Source organism: Dasypus novemcinctus, chromosome X, assembly GCF_030445035.2.
Source record: "Dasypus novemcinctus isolate mDasNov1 chromosome X, mDasNov1.1.hap2, whole genome shotgun sequence".
Lineage (NCBI taxonomy): Eukaryota > Metazoa > Chordata > Mammalia > Cingulata > Dasypodidae > Dasypus > Dasypus novemcinctus.
The window spans coordinates 17,736,523-17,760,437 of record NC_080704.1 but is presented as its reverse complement, the minus strand read 5'-3'; the positions used below and the strand labels follow the sequence as shown (position 1 = coordinate 17,760,437).

Here is a 23,915-nt window from a genome sequence, read left to right as displayed (position 1 = left end):
CCTCTGTGGACATTGGATTGGTTGTGTCCATTGCACACCTATGTCAAGTGAGGGCTTAGATTCCACATGGGTACTGGATGCACTCTTCCCGCTTCTAGTTGTAGACACTCTAGGCTCCATGTTGTGGTGGTTGACCTTCTTCAACTCCATGTTAGCTGAGTGGAGTAAGTCCAATAAGTCAAAGTGTAGGAGCTGAAGTCTGTTGAGGCTCTGGGCCTGGGTGTCATATTATCAGTCCAGAGATTCAAATCCCCTACATATATCTTAAACTCAGCACCAACTACAATTCCAATACAGTAGCATGCAAGTCTTGTGAAAAGAGATCCCCTCTGAGTCCATTTCCATCACGCAGAAACACCAGCTCCAAAGAAGGGCCATCTGTCATGGCAGTGAACCCCTTCTGCCATGACCATAGAACCCGTGGGTCTCTTTATCCCTCAAAAGAACCAATACCTGGGGTTGTATCTACCTTATCTGTCTCTTAGACTCTGTTCAGTTGTACATAGGGGTATTCCTTCTGACAACCTCCAGACTCTTTTTTAGAGACTCACAGCCTTATAATCTCATTTCTCCTTTCCATTTCCCCCTTACATTAGGTCAAACCGCTTCCCGAAGTCATGTTATTATATGTAGACAGGTATATTCTGCTGTTCCGCATTGAATCTTTAATTCAAGGTCATTTTCTAGTTGCTTCTTCAGCTGGTATGTGGTAGTGATCCCTCGGTGCCAGGGAGGCTCATCCCCGGGTGTCGTGTCCCACGCTGGGGGGAATGCATCACATCTACACGCTGAGTTTGGCTGTGAGAGTGGCCACATTTGAGTAACATGAAGGCTGTCAGGAGGAAACCCCCAGGCACAATGCTACTCTAGGCCTTGTTCTTATTGCAGGTGCATAGGCTCAAAAGCGTAGCCATTAGTATCAAGAGCCCACTGTTGGGCCCTCCTTCCTTCCTGGTTCTTGCCGTTGCACCTGGAGGATTGCCGCTGCTCTCCCAGGGCCCACAACAGTGACCCCCCGGCCAGGAGCCCAGTACCCCCCCAGCTGTTGGTTTTAATTGTTTCCACTATGAGTATATATAGACATTACCATATACCCTGGGCATATGCCCTGTATAACTCCCTGTCAACCATATATATCCTGTCAATAACATCCCATATCAGTATTCCTCCGCTGCCATTGTTGAACCACTCTGTGATCCAAAACTTCCCGTAAAGTGAATCCCAACATAATGTCAGCTTCAGAAGAGTCTTAGATCACCAAAATTCATATATACAATATACAGTATTTCCCCAGATCCACCATAAAACCTTTTCCCTTCCACAGCAATAATCTTTTAACTTATTCATATCATATTTCCTGAAACTGATGTACAGATTCCGAAACTATAGTTTTCAAACAAGGTAACATTTGTGCTTACTATGTGGTCCATACTTTAGGTTGTACAGTTTTCTAAATTTTTTAGTTATCCTATGTTTTGTCTTATGGTTTTCATTATTAGTCTGTCGTCCCCTATATGTTTTTGGTGTAATATTAGCTGTTTTATATTCATCCTCGTGTACTCTCACATAACTCCTCTTTTGCCCCCTTATTTACCTTTGTTCTATCCATTGCACGTCCATTTTCCCCTCCCCTTAGGGCCCACAACGCCTGCCAATCTAATGCCCTGGGAGCCGTCCTTTCTCACGAGAGATACAGTTCTCTCTATTCGACGGCATTAGTCTTCCCCAGGATATGGGTCCACCCCACCCAATGGTAGAACCCACCTTGCAAAATGAGCCTTCAGCTATTCCCTCCGGAGTCCGTCCCGCATCAGACCATACCCCCTGAGCGTCCGACCCAGGTGACCCTCCTATTTATACTTTGATACGTTTTACTCAACATTTAGTTCTCAACGAACTTCTGGCACTCTCCCATGTTTGTATGTTGCCCCTCCCTCCCACCTATTTCTTGGACCATATTACCCCTCTTCCCATCCCCAGCCCCCCTCAAACCCAGAAAACCCCACCCGAAGGTAACCCCTTGCCCCCATTTTGTCCCTTCTTTGTGCTCATACTTACCCCCAGCTCATCACAGATTCCACCCCTACAGACATTAACTCACAGCCTTCCTCCACCCCCCGATTTCCAGTAAGCCACTTTTCCAGACTCTAGCTCTCTGAGGCAGTTAACTTATTTCATATCATTGAGGTCATATAGTATTTGTCCTTCAATGCCTGGGTTGCTTCACTTAACATAAGATTCTCAAGGTTCATCCATGTTATCACGTGCGATTGTAGTGTATTGGTTCTTACAGCTGAGTAGTATTCCATTGTGTGTATATACCACATTTTATTGATCCACTCATCTGCTGATGGACTTTTGGATTGATTCCAACTTTTGGCGATGGTGAACAATGCTGCTATGAACATTGGTGTACATATATCGGTTTGTGTCCTTGTTTTCAGATCTGATGGGTATATACCCAGCAGTGGTATTGCTGGGTCATATGGCAAATCTATGGATAATTTTTTGAGAAACTGCCAAACTGTCCTCCAGAATGGTTGGATCCTTCTGCATTCCCACCAGCAATGGATGAGTGTTCCCCTTTCTTCACATCCTCTCCAGCATTTGTATTCTACTGTTTTTTTCATGGCTGCCAATCTTATGGGAGTAAGATGGTATCTCATTGTAGTTTTGATTTGCATTTCCCTGATAGCTAGGGATTTGGAGCATTTTTTCATGTGCTTTTTAGCCATTTGTATTTCTTCTTTGGAGAAGTGTCTGTTTAAATCTTTTTCCCATTTTTTAAATGGGTTGTTTATCTTTTTGTTTTCGAGATATATGGGTTCTTTATATATGCAAGTTATAAGTCTCTTATCAGATATATGGTTGCCAAATATTTTCTCCCATTGTGTGGGTTCCCTTTTTACTTTCTTGACAAACTCCTTTGAGGTGCAGAAGGCTTTAATTTTGAGGTAGTCCCATTTATCTATTTGTTCTTTTGCTGCTCGTGCTTTTGGTGTGATATTCATGAAGCCATTTCCTATTACAAGGTCCTGTAGATGTTTCCCTACACTGCTTTCTAAGGTCTTTATGGTCTTGGCTCTTATATTTAGGTCTTTGATCCATCTAGAGTTGATCTTTGTATAAGGTGTGAGATGGTAATCCTCTTTCATTCTTCTACATATGGCTATCCAGTTCTCCAGGCACCATTTGTTGAATAGGCCATTCTCTCCCAGTTGAGAGGGTTTGGTGGCTTTATCGAATATTATATGGCTATATACATGAGGTTCTATATCTGAACTTTCAATTCGATTCCATTGGTCTGTGCGTCTCTCCTTATGCCAGTACCATGCTGTTTTCACTACTGTAGCTTTGTAGTATGTTTTGAAGTCAGGAAGTGTGATTCCTCCTATTTCGTTTTTCTTTTTCAATATGTCTTTGGCTATTCGGGGCCTCTTTTTATTCCAAATAAATTTCATAGTTAGTTTTTCTAGTTCCTTAAAGAAGGCTGTGTTGATTTTTACTGGGATTGCATTGAATGTGTAGATCAGTTTTGGTAGGATAGACATCTTAATAATATTTAGTCTTCCTATCCATGAACAGGGAATATTCTTCCATTTATTTAGGTCTTCTTTGATTTCCTTGAACAATCTTGTATAGTTCTCGATGTATAAGTTTTTTACCTCTTTAGTTAAATTTATTCCTAAGTATTTGATTTTTTTATTTACTATTGTGAATGGTATTTGTTTCTTGATTTCCTCCTGATCTTGCTCATTATTGGTGTATAGAAATGCTACTGATTTTTGCGCATTGATCTTATAACCTGCGACTTTGCTAAACTCATTTATGAGTTCTAGGAGCTTTGTTGAAGATCTCTCAGGGTTTTCTATATATAGGATCATGTCATCTGCAAATAATGAAATTTTGACTTCTTCCCTTCCAATTTGAATGCCTTTTATATCTGGTTCTTGTCTCAGTGCTCGAGCCAGTACTTCCAAGACAATGTTAAATAGGAGTGGAGACAATGGGCATCCTTGTCTTGTTCCTGATTTTAGAGGGAAGGATTTCAGGACTTCGCCATTGTAAACAATGTTGGCTTTAGGTTTTTCATATATACTCTTTATCATGTTCAAAAAGTTTCCTTGTATTCCGATCTTTTGGAGTGTTTTTATCAGGAAGGGGTGCTGTATTTTGTCAAATGCCTTTTCTGCATCTATAGATATAATCATGTGGTTTTTTTCTCTCAATCTGTTTATATGGTGTATTACATTGATTGATTTTCTTATGTTGAACCATCCTTGCATACCTGGGATAAATCCCACTTGGTCATGGTGTATAATTCGTTTAATGTGTTGTTGAATACGATTAGCAAGTATTTTGTTAAGTATTTTTGCGTCTAGGTTCATTAGAGAAATTGGTCTGTAATTTTCCTTTCTTGTGGTGTCTTTGTTTGGCTTTGGTACTAGGGTAATGTTGGCATCATAGAAGGAATTAGGCAGTGTTCCTTCTGTTTCGATTTTTTGGAATAGTTTCAACAGGATTGGTGTTAGTTCTTTCCGGAATGTTTTGTAGAATTCACCTGTGAAGCCGTCTGGCCCTGGGCTCTTCTTAGTTGGGAGATTTTTAATGACTGATTCTATCTCTTTGCTTGTGATTGGTTTGTTAAGATCATCAATTTCTTCTTTCGTCAGTATGGGCTGCTTATGTATTTCTAGGAATTTGTCCATTTCCTCTAAATTGTCATTTTTGTTGGAATATAGTTTTTCAAAGTATCCTCTTATGATAGTCTTTATTTCTGTGGGGTCAGTGGTGATATCACCTTTCTCATTTCTTATTTTGTGTATTTGCATCTTTTCTCTTTTTTTTTTTTGTTAGTCTCGCTAAAGGTTTGTCAATTTTGTTGATCTTCTCAAAAAACCAGCTCTTGGTCTTGTTTATTTTTTCAAGTGCTTTCTTATTTTCTATTTCATTTAGTTCTGCTCTTATCTTTGTTATTTCCTTCCTTCTTCTTCCTGTTGGGTTACTTTGTTGTTGTTTTTCTAATTCCTTCAAATGTGCAGTTAATTCTTCAATTTCTGCTCTTTCTTCTTTTTTGATATATGAATTTATGGCTATAAATTTCCCTCTCAGTACCGCTTTTGCTGCATCCCATAAATTTTGGTATGTTGTGTTATTATTATCATTTGTTTCAAGGTAGTCATTGATTTCTTTTGAGATTTCCTCTTTGACCCACTGTTTTTCTAAGAGTGTGCTGTTTAATTTCCAAATTGTCGTGTGAAGTCTGGGTCTCTGTCCCTTGCAAATTTCCAGCTTGACTCCACTGTGGTCAGAGATATTGTTTTGTATGATTTCGATCTTTCTGAATTCATTAAGCCTTTCTTTGTGGCCTAGCATATGGTCAATCTTGGAGAATGTTCCATGTGCGCTTGAGAAAAATGTATATCCTGCTGTGTTTGGGTGTAATGATCTATATATGTCTATTAGATCCAGCTCTTCTAATATACTGTTCAAATGTTTTGTTTCTTTAGTGATTCTCTTTTGAGATGTTCTGTCCAGAGTTGATAGTGGTGTATTAAAATCCCCCACTATAATTGTAGATGCATCTATTCTTTCACTTAGTTTTTCCAGCGTTTGCCTCACATATTTAGAGGCACCCTTGTTAGGAGCATAAATATTTATGATTGTTCGATCTTCTTGACAAATTGTCCCTTTCACTAAAATATAGTATCCTTCTTTGTCTCTCACAATTGTTTCGCATTTAAAGTCTATTTTGTCTGATATTAATATAGCTACTCCTGCCTTTTTTTGGTTGTTGTTTGCTTGTATGATTGTTTTCCAGCCATTCACTTTCAACCTCCATGAGTCTCTGGGTCTAAGATGTGTCTCTTGTAGGCAGCATATAGATGGGTCGTATTTCCTTATCCAGTGTCCCAGTCTGAATCTTTTGATAGGTGAGTTTAATCCGTTGACATTCAGTGTTATTACGTTTAGAGAGTTATTTATGGTAGCCATATTTTGGTTGGATTTGTGTTTGTTATATTTTGTTTGTATTATTTTATTTTCCCCTTCTATTTTTGTCTTTCTTGTTGCTTTTACACTCTCCTCCATCTCTGACTGTCCTGTTTTTTCCTTTCTTCCTGCAGAATTCCCTTAAGAATTTCTTGAAGGGGAGGTTTCTTGTTGATATACTCTTTCAGTTTCTGTTTATCTGTGAATATTTTGAACTCTCCATCATTTTTGAATGCTAGTTTAGCTGGATAGAGTATTCTTGGTTGGAGATTTTTTTCCTTTAGTACCTTGACTATATCATACCACTGCCTTCTTGCCTCCATCGTTTCAGATGAGAAATCAGCACTTAATCTTATGGAGTTTCCCTTGTATGTGATGGTTTTCTTTTCTCTTGCTGCTTTTAGAATTTTTTCTTTGTCTTGAGCATTGGATAATTTGACAAGTATATGTCTTGGGGTGGGCCTGTTGGGGTTTATGACCAGTGGAGTGCGCTGTGCTTCTTGGATATGTACATCTGTCTCTTTCAGTAGATTTGGGAAGTTTTCATTCATTATTTCCTGCAACACTCCTTCTGACCCCTTTCCCTTCTCTTCTCCTTCTGGAATGCCTATAATACGTATGTTTGAGCGTTTTGCGTTATCATTCAGGTCCCTAAGTCCTATCTGGATTTTTTCTACCTTTTTATTGACCACTTCTACTATCTGTTTGATTTCCAATGCACTGTCTTCCACATCACTAATTCTCTGCTCTGCCTCTTCTAGTCTGCTGATATTTGCTGCAAGTGTATTTTTGATTTCTTGAATTGTGGTGTTCATTTCCATCATATCTGTTATTTTTTTACGCATGTCTGCAATTTCCCCTCCAAGTGTTGTCTTCACGCTGTTAACCTCTTTCATTACTTCATCAAATTTGTCGGTGATAAATGTTCTGAGATCTTTCATTGCTTGTGCGAAGTCCTGCCCCCCTTCCTGATTTTCAGTTTGTTGATTGGATTCAGCCATGTTTTCCTGATTACTGGTTTGGTTTGTAGATTTTTGTTGCTGTCTTGTCAACATTTTTTCTTGACGGGTTTAATCAGTTCCTTAGCTTCTTTGTCTAGTCTTGGAGATTAATTAGCTGTTGTTTTTGCGTAAGTGTTATATCTTCTCTTTGTCACTTTGTTCTTCTTATTCCAATTTCTTATTGCTAGTTAAGCTCACTTTAAAGGAAAGTATTAGTGCTGGGGAAAGTCAATTGTGTAAGGGAGGAAAAAGTGTGAAGTAGTATTGGTGATATATGTTTACAAAGCAACAATATGAGTTCTGGGAGGATGGAGGTTAGATCATGTAAATTGTGTAGAGTTATAGTAGTAGGAAAGTACCTATAATGAGGTAGACGACTGAATATGGGAGGAATGTGGTACGTACTAAGAGGCTATTGTTTTCGTGAGAGAGGGAAAGAGAAAAGAAAGGTAATAGTTTCAGGGACGAATACCAAATGGAAAACTAAACAAAGGTATTAGAAATTAAGAGTTAGACACTTTGTGGATCAAAGAAAGGGAGATGAAATATAGGAGAGATAGCAGATGGTGGAGGATATCAAGTTGTAGGGGAAAGGGGATAGTGTAGATAGGCTAAATCTATTCACAGAGAAATGAGGCAGTGGAGGGTGAGGAAACCCAGCAAATGTGAGGTATTTCCTGTAGGACCTATTGTATTGTTAAGGTAAAATAGTATAAGAAGAATATTGGGGACAAGAAAGAGAGGATTGAAAAAAAAAAAAAAAAGAACAACAAGAACAACAACAACAAAAAATAAAAATTAAAAAAAAAAATAAAAAAAATAAAAAAAACAAAGAACAGAAACCCCCCCCCCCCCCGCCAGGCTCGGCTGGGCTCAGCTGGGCTCGGCCCCCCCCCGCCCGCTGCGGCTCAGCCGGGCTCGGCCGGACTCGGCTTCCCCGCCCACCCCCCGCCGCCGCGGCGCAGCACGGCTCGGCTCTCCTGCCCGCCGCGGCACGGCTAGGCTCGGCTGGGCTTGTCTCCTTCGCCCGCCGCCCGCCGCGGCACAGCGCGGCTCGGCTCTCCCGCCCGCCACCCGCCGCGGTGCTAGCTGCCTCAGCTCCGCCTACCCAAGGAGGGAGTCCTCCACACGTAGCTGGGATCTCCGTGTATATTTCACAGATGGATCCTCTCTGTTACCTTCCCTCCAAATCGATGTCCAGACACCTCCGGACCAGGAAAAATCCCGAAACAGCCGGTCCCAAAGAGTCTCCGACGCCTCCCAGCCGATTCCCCCCAGGAGCTAGTAACCGGGAAGTTCACTCAGCCGCCATCTTGCCTCCCCCTCCTGAAAAGTCCCAAATTATATCTTATAGACCAGTCCTTTCCGTTACCTTCCCACCAAATCGATGTCCAGACACTTCCTGCCCTGAAAAAATCCTGAAAAAGCCTGGTCCCGGAGAACCTCCAGCGGTGCCCAGCTGCCTCTTCCCAGGAGCGACGGCAAGGCAAGCTCACTCAGCCACCATCTTGCCGGAAGTCCTCTATAACAGTGTTAGTAGAAGTAGCTGCCAAACCTGAGTCCTCACTGTGTCAAACACTAGCTAAGAACTTTCCATGTTATCTTTTCTAATCCTCAACAATCTTAGGAACTGTACTCCTTAGAGGACACTGGGCCTTCCTTGAAGGCATTCACTTCCCACAATCAGTGGGAACTGTCTTTACTATTAAGAAGGTGAGAATTGTGGATATTAGAACAGAACATGCTCAGGGGTTCAGGGCAACAATGACCATAATATTCCTCTAGGTGAAAATACTTAGGGACCGTGTGCTATGCCAAAAGGAAAACAAAATGGTAACTGGAACCTGTTTTTCCAAGTACTTCACAAAACAAAACATTCCATGTAATGCTGAAAATTATTCAGATGAAACTTCCACTTCCCCAAGTCACCATTTCTGTTTTTCGTCAATGCAAGAGGAGCCAGCTATTCTAAAGACATAAGCATAATGGATTTTAGACCTGTAAATTTCAACTTTCTCTATGGAAAAGAAAGGTGAACTTTTGTAACTAGATAGCATTACTTGTGAGTTTCTTTTCTTTTGTGCATGTGGGTTTGAGAGCGTAAGCCTAAAGGGACAACTTTGAAGCTGACATTTGAAAACTCCAGGTCAATTCCTTTTAAATAGCGTAAAACATAAAAAAGTCCTCTTTAAACCCGGCACTTAGCCATTTGCCTAGACTTGTCTCTTTACAAACACAGGCGGCTTGCCCTCTCCCATCATCTCAGTCGTCCTCGACAGGAGCGATGTCGCCCCCAGGGCTCACTTGCAGTGTCTGGAGAGGTTTTGGTTGCTCTAACTCCGTGGGCGTGGGAGATGGAGTGCTAGAGGCATCTGGAGGGGACAGGCCCGGATGCTGCTCAACGTCCTCCAGGGCAACGCCCAGGACGGCGTCCCCACAGTAGAGAAGCCCCCGGCCCAAGTGTCAGGAGAGCCGCGGCAGAGAGAGCCTGTGGGGGCGGTCACTGCTTTGTCGAAAGGGGAACGAGATGGGAGGTGTGAGGGGAGGGGAGACCGTTTGCTGCCAGACTGATCTTCCGCGTTAGAGCAGAGCACACACTTGCAAGCTGCTAGGCTGGAAGTAACTGCAGTCGGTAGAGTTCCCAAGCGTGAAGCTACTCAATTGCTTGTGAGCATCAGTATGCAGCTTCCAGAAATGTAAGCTGCACAGAAACCACTGGCAACCTGTGGGCCAACCTTAATACTAAGAAAACTGCTAACAAGAAATCATAAAGGGCTCTGGGATGTAGCTCAAGAGGTTTAGTGCCTGCTTCCCATGTACGAGGTCCCAAGTTCAATCTCCAGTACAAAAAAAAAAAACAACAACAAAGAAATAATAAAGAACAGGTTCCAAACTATTTGCAGCTCTCCCTTACCCAGTTTCTGCACACCACCATTTCAACATTTTGGAATTGGAACTTTCCACATTTATTTTAAAGGACAGATAAGGAAAGAATCATAGTTTTTTAAAAAAAGATTATTTATTTATTTCTCTCTCCCCCCACCCCCCAGTTGTCTGCTCTCTGTGTCCCTTTGCTGTGTGTTCTTCTGTGACCGCTTCTATCCTTATCACCAGCACGGGAATCTGTGTCTCTTTTTGTTACGTCATCTTGTGTCAGCTCTCTGTGTGTGCGGCGCCACTCCTGGGCAGGCTGCACTTTCTTTCGCGCTGGGCGGCTCTCCTTAGGGTACACTCCTTGCTCGTGGGGCTCCCCTGCATGGGAGACACCCCTGCGTGGCAGGGCACTCCTTGCGCGCATCAGCACTGCGCATGGACCAGCTCCACACGGGTCAAGGAGGCCCGGGGTTTGAACCGTGGACCTCCCATGTGGTAGACGGATGCCCTATCCATTGGGCCAAGTGCGTTTCCCCAATCAGTAGTTCTTAAGCCCTATAATCACACACCGAATGCCAGTGACATCACTTCGACAAATACTTGGCGCACGTGAGACTTAGAAAGCAAGCAGCCTTCTCCCTGGCTTTAAGGACGCGGTGTACTCACAGGCTCGGTTCCGGGTTTTGTAGGTGCAGGTGTAGAGGCTGCAGGGCCTGACAGGCGTGGGCCTGGGAATCTGGATCCTTCTCTGCAGCAATCCATAGGGAAACACCTGACGAATGACCCGCAGGCTACTCATCACCACTCCCGTTAGCTTGACGTCTTGATTGGTCCCCAAATAATTGCAAGAGCCTGACAGCCTAGCGGCAGAAAGAGGGCAGAGGAGGAAAAGCTGTTGACAACGGAGATTTAAGACAATGTGGACGTTTCTAAGCAGGACTTTAACAGTCAGATGTCCGTACGGATCCTGGGGGAGGTCACCCCAAAGGAGAGCTGATAGTTTATCCACTCCTGTCCCTCAACTTCATTGGTCTCCTCTGTGCAGGGGAGGGGCTGGGACGACTGAGTCACGAGCTCTGCCTTTCCCTCAGGGCTGAATGAATTTCTTTATCCACATGAATGAAAAGACTGTTTACGGTAGTTTCATAAATTAAAAAAATTAATTCCTGCAATTTCAGTGAATTGTCCAGCATGGCGTTTCCTTGTAGGAAGAAACCCAAGACTAAAGCTCCCTCCAGGCTGTCTGAATAAAAACAATAATCCTGCTCTGCAGTACTTTAAAAAAAAACTAGATACATCCTGCCAAATTAGCCAGGGGCGGTTCTGGAATCTGCACTTAACTATCATCTGTGACTCTGCCAGTTTTAGGTGTAACACTAAGTCCCTCAAACATGGGAAAGATGGAGAAAACTAATCCTGAAAAAATCAAGTCGTTTCCATCTGGAAATACATTCGAAACTGCACTCAAGACTTTCTTTCTGACATGTTTACTGTGACCGTCTCAGAACACAGCCCTCTCCAAGCCTTTGACTCGGTGTTCTGAAGGCATGCTATTAACTTAGGACGCTTCGTCCCTGTCCCCCTGCCCCCAAACTCGCCTCATCCACTTGGGTCTGAAAACTCCTCCTATCAATGCGCCACTTGAACAAACAACTCTTGACATGAAAGATAAACTTCTCCCCTTGATTGCACGTCACTCCAAAGCTGTCTATCAAATGGCTTAGTGAGAGTCGAGAGATGACTTCGGACGGGTGACCCCATTTGGACGCCTGAGAGCGTGGCCCGGCTGCAAGGCCAGGTGACCTGGCCCCGCCCCCCTGCCCAGCCCCTTCCTGCTCACCAGCCGCGCTCCCCTCAGTTCTTCCAGCTCCCAACGCCCCTTGGCGGGCCCTGGGCCTGTGCAGCTGCTCTTTCCCCCGCTGGGCCACTCTCCCCTCCTCTGTGCCTCCTACCTACCTTCAGGCAGTGACTCCAAAGTCACCTCCTGAAGGCCCTCCCTGACCCCCCCCCCCACCAGACGAGCTCAGCACCCTCTTCTTTGTCGCAGAGCTCATGGCAGTTGAATTCCACCTCTGGTCAGGAACGTGCCTCATGTCTCCATCCCTCCCAGCATCGGCGCCCCATGGGGGCAGGGACCAAGAGTCTGGGTCACAGCTGCATCTCGTAGGGACACAGTGCCTAACCCCACGCTGCTCAGTGGAGGTCAGCTCAGACTCCAGAGGAGGCTTCCTGGATGACGGAGGAGATGTTGATTCCAATTCTAAGAACCCACAACTGGGAAGATGCTGCCGAAGGTTCCTGGACAGTAAAGGTACTTTCTTTTCCCATGTGCCACTATCATCCATTTGTGGGGTTTAAAAAATAGTTTTTCTAAGACATTTTTTAAAACTTGTTCTTTAAAATATTTTTATCAGAGCAATTGTGGGTTTACAGAAAAATCGCACGGAAAGTAAGATTCCCATGTACCTCCCACATACACACAGTTTTCCCTATTATTAACAATTTGCTTTAGTGTGGTACCTTTGTTACAAGAGATGAAACATTATTGTTATTATTGTATTTTCAACTATATTCCTTAGTTTACATTAGGGTTCACTCTTTGTGTTATACAGTTCTAATCTGGTAACATACATACAGCCTAAAATTTATCATCTTTGCCACTTTCAAATGTTTAAATGCTTGTCTTTAAGAGGTGGCATTCATATACCAAACGATAAATTCTGAAGGACCATCAAAATTCTGCCTGATCTGAAATAGGAACTTACCTAATCCGGCTCCTGAAGGGTTGGGGTGGCAGCAAGACCAAAGGATGCACTCAGCAAGATGTCAGGCACGAGCTTTATTTATTAGGACTTACAGACAGGAGAGGGTTTTTGGCAGTGGCGGGCTGAAGAAGGAAAGTAGCGCTCCACAAAGAGGTCGGAAAATGAGAGGCAATAGTGTCACATGAAGCACATAAATGGTCTGGTGATATTACTGTAGGAAGGAATTGTACAGCAGAAAAAATTAGTCTACGATACCACCTGTACCTTGTTCTCCTGTGAGGAGTTTTTGCCATTTTAACTTGCCTGCTGGGCATGCAGGTGGCTGCATACTGCAGTTTCCCTTAGGGAGGAGGAGCCAGGGCCAGGGATTCACTGGACCCCCCAGTCCATCCCTGTGCAGTAGCCCATTTCACAACATGAGTACTTAACACAAAAGAATACTAAGAGTCTGCCATCAAAAGCTAGTAAACCTATAAAGATATGTTGCCAAGGCCAAGAGAGGGAGTTAAACCAGTTAACATTTTTAAAGGAGAAGGTCTTGATCCAAACTTGCCGATGGGTCATTTTCTGACATGCCAACAAGGTGTTTCATACTGTCCAATTTGCAGGATTTACTGTTCAAGGTAGATCATGTTGATCTAACAATATACAAGCAACATTTCCATTAGCAGATAACAAAATATCAGGTACGGGAGTCTTATGAGGAGGCTTCTAATATCATATATTTTCCCCTTCTAAATACTTTTGAATTTTCTTGGTAACATTAAAAACTAGTTAGGTATAAGACAAGTCCACAGTGACATAGGTAGGGCCTTAGCTTCCTGTTCTAAATGGTTGCCTTTTTATTTTCACCTGTTAGTTTTTAGGGAACAGATAAAGAGGCCTTTTTGTTTGGAGTTATCTAGGACTTGTTGTGAGCCCAGGATTTTTAAACTGGACCTTGTAACTAGGGTCTTTGGCAGGCTTTATTCTGACCAGCCATCCTTCCTGGTTCTTACACTAACCTGGCTTAACTTCCCTGTCAGAGAGTTTACACCCTTATTCTTAAGGGGGAGCTGAGGGGCAACTGTCATTCTTCTGTAGCTGCTTCCTGCTGATTAGGCGCAGTGTTCCCTACCTGATCAGATGTAAAACTCTCTGGCTATTCTCTTGAGGCTGAGGGAAAGTGGGTATGGTACCATGGATGAAATCCCTGCATGATTAATACCTTGCATTGATTCTTGAAGAAATAAACTTAGAAAATGAATTAAGTTTTTCAAGACTTTTAAAGGGTTCAGTATCCTTCTGCATATGATTTACAATAGAAGAGATATTATTCTTTTCATCAGGCATATAGGTACAACACTTAAATCAATGCACAAGTTCATCTTTGAGCTGCAGTTAATAGATTTAAGCTTTAAGTTTGCAGTACCATACATGCTGTCTCTCCATGGGAACAGGTTATATACCAATTGTGTTTGTTTAAGTTCTAGTCATATTATTCTGGAAATTATTGCTTTACTTGGTATGCAGCCAACATGCTGTAGCACTATTGGCCTTTGGAGGGTAGCTCCAGTGTTCCACTGGCCTGTGCATAGCACCCTTTTGCATTACGAAACAGAGCCACTCTGGATATAAAATTTGGTTCTATTAAGCCATTGTTGGCTGCCACAGGAGTCCAAAACAGAAACATAGTTTCTATCTGCATCAGGAGCCATGTCCAGAGATATGGTAGATACTTTTATTGTTCAAGGGGTTGTAGTGACCAAGCTAGACAATAACTCAAATTATCAGGCAATATGCAGCATATTGGGGGCATAGTTTGAATGCACAAGAGAGTTAGGCAATACTGAAGTCTGTCTCTTTTAATTTTTGTATACGTTAAAAATACTTCCAAAGCAGTTTATAACATATTAAATGGACTTAACTATTTTAGTCTTTCACTTTTTGCTTCTATACTTTTACCATGATTACAATAAATAACAGGTATTTTACTTTAGCAGTATAGGAAAAACCACTTTCTCCATTATTTTATGAAAACCTATGATTCCTAATGGAACCAAGATTATCTTCCCTCTACCACCGCTGTAATATGCAGTGTGGGAAAAAGAGTTTAGCCTTATTGTAAATGTTGCACCTGTTCTATTGTAGCTGTTGCAGTTGTTCCCTCTTATTGTAGATGATGTTGCAGTTCTGATAGCAAACAGCTGCTCAGTAGTTTCCAATAAATACGATGTGGAAACTAGGGTCGAGGCTCTCAGTTCCAGAAGCTGTGAGTGTGTCTTTCTTTCTGTCCTTTATTTCATAAAGTTCTGCACTGCCTTCCCTTCGAGCCAACCTATTGCTGAGCTGATTGCAGCAATGCAGATTGAGGTGGCCTCTGACAGGTTTTCCTGTTATGAAGTTACTTTTTGTTATCAATATCAATTTAGGTTTATAATTAATAATGGCTTCCTGGAATTATCTATTTAAATATTTTAGTTTAGAAAATGCTTTTGCAAACTTCCTATAACCATAAGTTACTTTTACCTTTAAAAAAGCTTATTAAATTACAGTTAACAATCAATGAAATTTACTTTTCTCTATTTAAGTTTTGTCTTATATATATTTTTTTTAATTTATCTTTTTTAAAAAAAGATTTATTTATTTATTTAATTCCCCCCCCCCCCCCCCCCCCGTTGTCTGTTCTCTGTGTCTGTTTGCTGAGTCTTGTTTCTTTGTCCGCTTCTGTTGTCGTCAGCAGCACGGGAAGTGTGGGTGGCGCCATTCCTGGGCAGGCTGTACTTTATTTTGCGCTGGGCAGCTCTCCTTACAGGCGCACTCCTTGCACGTGGGGCTCCCCTACACGGGGGACACCCCTGCGTGGCAGGGCACTCCTTGCGTGCATCAGCACTGCACATGGGCCAGCTCCACACGGGTCAAGGAGGCCCGGGGTTTGAACCACGGACCTCCCATGTGGTAGACGGACGCCCTAACCACTGGGCCAAGTCTGTTTCCCAAGTTTTGTCTTATATTCTTCATTCTGTTTTGTGAAAAACAGTCATTTTACTTTAGGACAGATCTATATTTTATTAAACATAAACTTACTGTGGGGAACCAGGGCCCTGCCCCAAGTCTTTAGCATGTAGCCACCTGCATGACCTAGACATAAGTTAAAGGTTAACAACCCTCTCCAGAGGGGAGAGAATGCATAGATGGTTATCATAAACTATAACATTCCCAAAGCAGTACACATCCTTGGTAAACGTCCATCCTAGGAACGTAGTGAAAACATCACCGGACCCCATGTGTATGCTACATGTGACCCTAGCAGGGATTCTGTTCTCATACGCTATAGAATGTCCTTGTTCTGAAACCCCTTATATATCACCCCTTATTTTCTCATCTCTTTGTGGAATGCTAATTTCATCCATTTTTCATGCCATCAAAGAGTCTCTCCTGTTTGTAAGTCCCAATAAAGCTTATGTCGGATTCTCGGCCCAGTGCTAAACTGCTAAATTAGTGCTTAACTACATTTATAATGCTCAAGTATTCCTATCTGGTTGCTGGTTACTAATAAAAGTGTTTCCAAGAATGAGCTTGCATATTACAGGCAACACTGATTCCAGAGTAGATCTTAAAAGCAGTAAAAATCAGAGATGTGAAATGATGAGAGCTTGGACATAGCCATACCAAAGGAGTGAGAATTATGAGTCAAATTAGTGAGTTTTACGCTTCTGTTGGTGTGTCAACTCTTTGTGTGTTTTTCTGTTTTGTCAGTTTTTTCATACCTCCGGATGGTAATATTAAATTAACAATTGAAAATTCTTAAAAGAGCTCTATTTAAATTGCTAAAAACTAAATGGGTGCTTATAATAGGTAAAAGAGTACTATGAAGACCAAATTGGAGAAGCCAAACAGGATAAAAAAAAGTCACATAAAATTTGATTAAAGAAACTATTTAAAGGCAAGAAACTAAAAAGTTTATCCTGAGTTCTCCCATAATCGTTCTACAGCCTACCGTGCCCCAGGGTCTTCTCCTACCCTTGACTGAATTCCAGTGACTCATTAAAACCAGTTGAGGAGACTAAGGGGATGAGCTCCTGTTGGAAAACAGGGGAAATGTGAGTTTAGCCTAGAATTCTGTCCTGGGAATTCAATGATAGGGACAGAGGGGATATAGGAAACCTAGTTTTGTATAGTCTGTCCTTTAATTTCTCAATTAAATTTTAACAGTTTTTCAGATGACAGTAATAATCCAATGGCCAAATTTCAGTAAGTAAAGAAAAAGTCCTTGAAAGCTAATGGAAAGATTTTTCTAAATTATGATTAAACAAATTAAGCAATTGTCATTATTCCAGAACCTGGCAGTCAGTATGCTTTCAAGGTTATTCACACTTTTAGAATTTTATTAAAGAAAATTAAGGTTTTAGCCTCCCATGGAGGAAGGAAGAAAAAAGAACATTTCTTGCATGAATTATAACAGTTTCAGTTTTATTTAGCTTGGCTGTAATCTCCCTAGGTTTATAGGATACTAATAAAATAAATGAGTATTATATGTATTAAATCTTTAAGATGTTGAAACTTTTAAGTTTTTGGCTAATCAATTACAAAACTATTTTTAAAATTGTTTTTGCCTAAATTGAAATGAATAGTTTTTTTTTCTTCACAGAAGAGAATGCAGGATATGAGATTTAAATAGATATAGAAAGAAGTAAAAGGTTTATGGAAGTGAATTCATAGTCAATGCTGAATAAAATTTGGTAAGTTTGTTTAAGGGAATGTGTTTTTTCCTAAGATAAGATGGCTGGTTTTCATAAAATCACGGTGGAAATATGTAAGAAGAGGCTTGAATGAAAATAGAAAGTTGTAGAAGGTATTGTAGCAGGTAGCACTAAGTAAGGGAATGTGTTTTGTAAAGGTGAAATTTGGCTTGAGATGAAGTAACTATAATCTATGTGGTTATGGATAGCTATGGGCAGTTTGTTCAAGCATTTTCTAAACTGAAAGATTATAATATAAGTGATTCTGAGAAATCATTATTAAGTAGAAATCTAGAAGTTACTACTAATAACAAAAAGTATTAATAATTTATGGTTAATTATAAGAAATTTATAAAAAGCATTGTTAAAACTGAAGTACTTAAAAGGTGAATTCCAGGAAGCCGCTATTAATTAGAAACCTAAATTGATATTGATAACAAAAAGTTATTTCATAACAGAAAAACCTGTCAGAGGCTACCTCAATCTCCATATTAAAGTGGTGGTAGGGAGAAGATAATCTTGATTCCTTTGAGAATCTTATGTTTTCATAAAATAATGGAGAAAGTAGTTTTTCTTATACTGCTAAAGTAAAATACCTGTTATTTAATTTAATCATGGTAAAGGTATAGAAGTAAAAAGTAAAAGACTGAAAATAGTTAAGTCCATTTAATATGTTATAAATGGCTTTCGAGCTATTTTTAAAATATATAAAAATTTAAAGAGACAGACTTCTGTATTGTTAAACTCTCCTGTGCACTCAAACTATGCCCCCAGTATGCTACATATTACCTGTTAATTTGAGTTATTGGCTAGGTTGGTCACTACAACCCCTAAAACAATCAAAGTATCTACCATATCTCTGGACATGACTCCTGAAGTGAATGGAAAGTTCCCTGCAGTTTCAGACTCCTGCAGCAGCCAATGATGGCTCGATATGGCCAGATTTACAATGGATATTACCTCCAAAGTGGCTCTGTTTCATAGTGCCAAAGGGTGCTATGCACCAGGCCAGTGAAACAGTAGAGCTTTTCTCCAAGGGCTAATGGTGCTGCAGCATGCTGGCTGTGTGAAGGATGTACCAAGTGAAGCAATAATTACCAGAGTAATATGAGTATAACCTAAACAGACACAATTGGCATTATGGCCTGCTCCCAAGGAGAGACAAAATGTATGGTATTGCAAACCTGTAGCTTAGACCTATCAACTAGAACTCAAAGAGAAACTTGTACATTGATGAGTATTAAGTGCTGTACCTATACACCTGAAGAATATAGTATCTATTTTATTCTAGATCATATGCAAAAGGATATTGAACATGTTAAAAGTCTTTGTAAACAATTCATTTTCTAAGTAATTAATGAACGTGCCTATAAGATAAAAATATGACCCTCTTAAGTATTGTCTTTATTTTGCTTGCCATATGTTTATCTTATTGTTGCCTATATTGTGCTTGTAAGTTTATGTCTAGGGCAGTTCCTCTCCTCATACCTCTCCTAGCTGTCCTAGGCACAACCACTGCCGTGGGAACTGGTGGTGGCAGTTTCCTAGATAGCATTTGAAACTTAGAAGATCAAGCCCATCAGCTTTGGGAGGATGTAAGCTCTGGAAGCACCTGGCTCATTTCCATGGTCCGGTATGTCATGGCTGGCCCCCTTTTTAGGACTGTATACCACCATCTTCTTTATCCTTTTAATAAGACCACACACCTTCAAAATTCTAACATAAGTTTGTTTCTTTCTTTCAGAATCAACACCTTACAGGACAAGATATTAGTCATGTGGGAATTTCATCCAGTTCCAACCATGGTGCCAGACCCGCCTTTCCACACCTCAATAGAATAGCCAGAGAGTTTCACATCTCGTCAGGCAGGGATACTGAGCCTAACCAGCAGGAAGCAGCTACAGAAGAATGACCCCTGCCCTTCAGCTCCCCCTTAAGAATAAGGGTGTGAACTTTCTGAGGGGGTAGTAGAGGCAGGTTAGTATAAGAAACAAGGAAAGTGGCTGGTCAGAAAAAAGCCTGCCAAAGACCTTGGTCAGCAAGTCCAGTTTGAAAGTCCTGGACTACTTTGTTATCTACTAATGGAAAGGTTGCTTATATACTGTTAGACCAGCATGATCTGCCCCTTATTTTATAAACATCTTTCTTTTCACCCACAGTGCCCTAGCCAATGCCTTCCTACAGTGGGCTTCAGCAGTAACTCATGTCCACAATTGAACCCAATGTTGGGTTCGCACAGACTTACCATCCTCGAGTGCTACTGGCCAAACTGGACAGTGTAGAACACCTTGCTGGCATGGCAGAATATGACCCATCAACAAGTTTGGAAAAAAACCTCCTCATTAAGACTGAGATTCAGCTACCATCTTTCAATGAGACTTGTAATTATATATTTTCCCTTGTAAGGGAACAGGTGAATAAGCCCAGGCCTTTTTTAGGACATGCTTTAGGATGGTTAATGGCTGAGTCTGTCAACATAGATGGCACGGTCTGTGTCTGCATGGAAGGACAAGAAGGAATCCGTGATGTACAATTTTACTATCAAGGCTAGCTATAGAGTAAAGGCGCCCCCTGGTGGTTCTATCCATTGGCCGTTTTTGTGCCAGGTGAACTGCAGTTGTCACTGAAAAACACAAAACAACTTTAGCTGTTGTCTTTTATACTGTTGCTGTGCAATGTGGATGCAATGCTTGTCTTACGGTCAACATAGGCTGCTACATGGGAGTGGACTGTGAGGACGCAGGGCCCTTCCCCAAGTCTTCAGCATGTAGCCACCTGCATGACCGAGACATAAATTAAAGGTTAACAACCTTCCCCAGAGGGAAGAGAATGCATAGATGGTTATCGTAAACTATAATCTTCCCAAAGCAGTAAACATCCTTGGTTAAGTCCTTTCTACGAGCAATGAAAACATCACCAGACCCCATGTGTATGCTTCACATGACCCTACCAGGAATTCTGTTCTCATACCCTATGGAATGTCCTTGTTCTGAAGCCCCTTATATATCATCCCTCATTTTCTCACCTCTTTGTGGAGTGCTAACTTCATTCATTCTTTAATCAGCCACCATCAAAGAGTTTCTCCTGTTTGTAAGTCCCAATAAAGCTTATGTCAGATTCTCTGCCTGGTGAGATATTTGGTCTTGTGTCCTCACCAACTCGTGCCCTTCAGGAGTTGGGTTGGAACGCTTAGAGTTTTCATCATCTTAAAGATTTAATAATATAAAGCCAATTTATTTTATTAATATCCTATAAACCTAAGGAGATTACACGTAAACCAAATAAAACTGAAAAGAGAGAAAATCACAACTTATTACGTGTGTCCAAGGAAAGCAGGAAGCATAGTTATTTCATATCACTCCTCACTAAAAAACAATTGAGAGCTCTGGGAGTAACTCTTTAACTCGTCATCAACGAGCCAACTGCACAGATAATTATTGTAAAGTGAAGCACAGAGGGGTAAGAAGGCAGCCTTTGGGCCCTGTGCCATGGCCTTTGCTGTATGCATCTCATTGCCAACAACACAATGTCCTTGTGAAGGAGGTTAGTATAGGGAAAAGGGAAGACGAGTCAGAGCTGGTGCCCGGCAGAGAACATCGCCATGAGACCCCGCCCAGAAACCCCCTGCTACTAAAAACAAAGCCAGGAAGTCCCCACCTAGACCCTGGCCACTAGGTCCCATTTGGAACTCTCCAGGGTCAAGGGGAAGCCCTAGGTAACCCTAAACAACAGGCCTCCCCAGTGACCCCGAGGGCTAACAGGTGTGGCCCCTCCCCAACATTAGGAAAAAGGAGGAAAGGTCTTGAAAGGCTTAACCTGGGGCCCCACATGTGCATCTTTCACCCTGTAGCATGCCTGCAACTCATGTCTCAGGTTGGGTACTTATCATTTCCACTTTTCTTGTTTCTTAATAAACTCTTGTGGCGTGTCCTTAAATTATTTTATGCGATATAGGCAAGAAACTAGAAGCCCAGAACCCAGAGTATTACACTAACACTCTTGGAGGTGGGGAGGCATGGTGGCCACATTCAAGGGGGCTGGTAAGAAGATGATTAATCCTGGGGCTCCCCACCTCCATCTTAACTCCCTACCTGGAGTCTTGAGGCCAGTGACACCTAAGTATGTCTGCAGCACTCCAAAGGTGTTTGAAATTCTCAATGCAAAGTTAAAATCACTTTGTGTGCATGTGGGGGAATACGTTTCCTGGAGGGAGCATTTATGTCAAAATGTCTGAGGAAATGAGGAATTACCTTATCTAAGAGAAGCAAAAGTCTCAGGATTTCAAAGACAGTTAATAAAGTTTCAAGAGATTACCTTGATAGCACGGGAAACCAGATAAGAGTGCCTTGTTTATCTCTCATGAACTTAACTAACTGCAGTAATAGAGAATGGTAGATATCGGGTCATCTCAATTTAGAATTTGATTCTGCTTTTTTCTCCTGTGCTTTTTATGGAGGAAGATGTCAAACTTGTAAAAGTAAGGAGAGAATAATAAAATAAATCACCGGGAAGCGGATTTGGCTCAACTGATAGAGCATCTGCCTACCACATGGGAGGTCCAGGGTTCAAACCCAGGGCCTCCTGACCAGTGTGGTGAGCTGGACCACGCGCCGTGCTGATGTGTGCAAGGAGTGCTATGCCATGTAGGTGTGTCCCCTGTGTAGGGGAACCCCACGTGCAAGGAGTAAGCCCTGCAAGAAGAGACACCCTGCGCGAAAGAAAGTACAGCCTGCCCAGGAGTGGTGCCACACACATGAAGAGCTGACGCAGCAAGATGATGCAACAGACACAGATTCCCGGTGCCGCTGACAAGGATGCAAGCGGACACAGAAGAACACACATCGAATGGACAGAGAGCAGACAATGGGGGGTGGGGGTGGGGGCGGGGAGAGAAATACATTAAAAAGAAACCTTTAAAAAATAAAAATAAAATAAATCACCTATGTACCCAATCTCCCATTTCAACAATTATCCCATTTATGGCCAATCATATGATATTCTCCATTCCCCTTTCCTCAGACTATTTGGATCAGGGGTTCTTAACAAGGGGTCATGAGCTTGACTTGAAATTAAAAAAAAAATTGTTCTTGTGGTGATGTGTTGGTGTGGGTGTCATATAGTAATTAAATAGTACACAGTATAGTGTGGACTTAATAAGGCACCTGGGGTTTTCACCTGACGGGCAAACGGTCTGTGGAACAAAAAAAGTTAAGAACCCCTAGTTTAGAAGTAAATCCCAGACATCACATCAATTTATCTGTGATTGTTTTTTATAGGACAATTTCGTATTTCATGGTTTGTCCTCCATAAAAATTATTGGCATGGAACAGCCTCTGGTGAGTTTGCTGACAGAATAGCAATACTATCAAATTTCAAAATTGCAAAAGCCCAGTAACCTGCTGGATCTCAGTACACAGCTATCCCCTCATCAGCACACTTCCCTTTGCTCTTGATCTTTGTCCTAACCTTGGATGAGCACTCAGGTTAGAACTTTATTTTGTTTCGAGCTTGGAAGATCACGTTCAGCATGAAATGGCATAATTGATGACTTAAGTGCAACAGAATAAAAGGATTACACGAACTGAAAAATCGTATGCAAGAGGTTAGCTCTGCGAATCCAAATGGCGTGAGGGAAGAGAAAACGGGAGGTTTCAGTCCAACAGGCGGGCCGGGGCTCCGGGGGAGGGTCCGGCCCTCCCTCAGCCGCCAGGCCCCGCTCCACTTCGCCGCCGCCCTCACCTGAGCCTTTCTGCCACGCGCAAAGGCCCTCGCTAACACCCAGACGCTCCGCTCCCGGGCGCAGCCATCTTGGCTACGCAACCTCGCGCCCCACCGCCCCTCAAGCCTGGGAATCCCGCCTTCACTTCGTCTTGGCCACGCCCCACAGCCCGAGCCACGCTTTACGTACCGCGCCAGCGACGCCCCTCTCACCGGGGCCGCCCTGCGCCTGGCCTGCAGCTTCCGCCTTCGCTACGTGCCTCCCGACGCGGCCACGCACCTTTTGCCCGCTCTAGCCCCTCCCCCCGGGGGGAACACGTTCCTGCGTCCCTCCCTGGCCACGCCTCGACGTCCTCCTGGCCACGCCCCGGAAGCCATCTTGGCCACGCCCCTCCCATCCTTGAGAAATTCGCTGAGGCGTCCGCCTAGGCCGCGCTCCACCCGTCCTTGCTCCACGCCACGGGCGCTCCCCCTGCGGGCGGGGCCTGTTCCTGGGAACCTGCTGCGGGGCGGGCCATCCGAGAAACCCGCCCGCGTCTTCGCGGTAGACGTTGGCGCGGTTTCGCAGAGAGAGGTGAGGCTGCAAGTCCCTTCTCCTGGTCTAAAAAAATGACTTTTGTCAGGTTTCTCTAAGCGCCAGTGACCACGGTTTGATGAACAGACACTGGGTAAGAAACACAACGGGTGGACCGGTGGTGGAACCGTGTTCTTTCCCTTCAGTGTTCAGGTCCACTAACCCGACCCTGGGAACTGGGTTGCTTTCAGGCAGTTTTCACGTCAACCCGATCTGTGGAACCGATTTCATTCCCCCCAGTCGTGTTCCCTCGCCCGCCTGTGGACCTGAG

At 42.7% G+C, this 23,915-nt stretch overlaps 1 protein-coding gene across 3 annotated transcripts in view; it reads right to left on the bottom strand.

Moving 5' to 3' along the window:
• Positions 1 to 23,394, bottom strand: part of CA5B (carbonic anhydrase 5B) — a 137,639-nt gene extending 114,245 nt beyond the window's left edge. For 2 of the 3 annotated variants that reach the window (XM_071212946.1, XM_058292083.2), the window contains exons 1-2: positions 23,261 to 23,394; positions 10,533 to 10,726 (exon numbers count right to left, since the gene is read on the bottom strand). In XM_071212946.1, coding sequence (XP_071069047.1) covers positions 10,533 to 10,665 — 133 coding nt within the window. In that variant the 5' untranslated portion in view covers positions 10,666 to 10,726; positions 23,261 to 23,394. Of the gene's footprint in view, positions 1 to 10,532; positions 10,980 to 23,260 lie in introns of those variants that run through there. The other variant, XM_058292082.2, reaches the window with a different exon arrangement.
• Between the last annotated feature and the right edge of the window lie 521 nt (positions 23,395 to 23,915).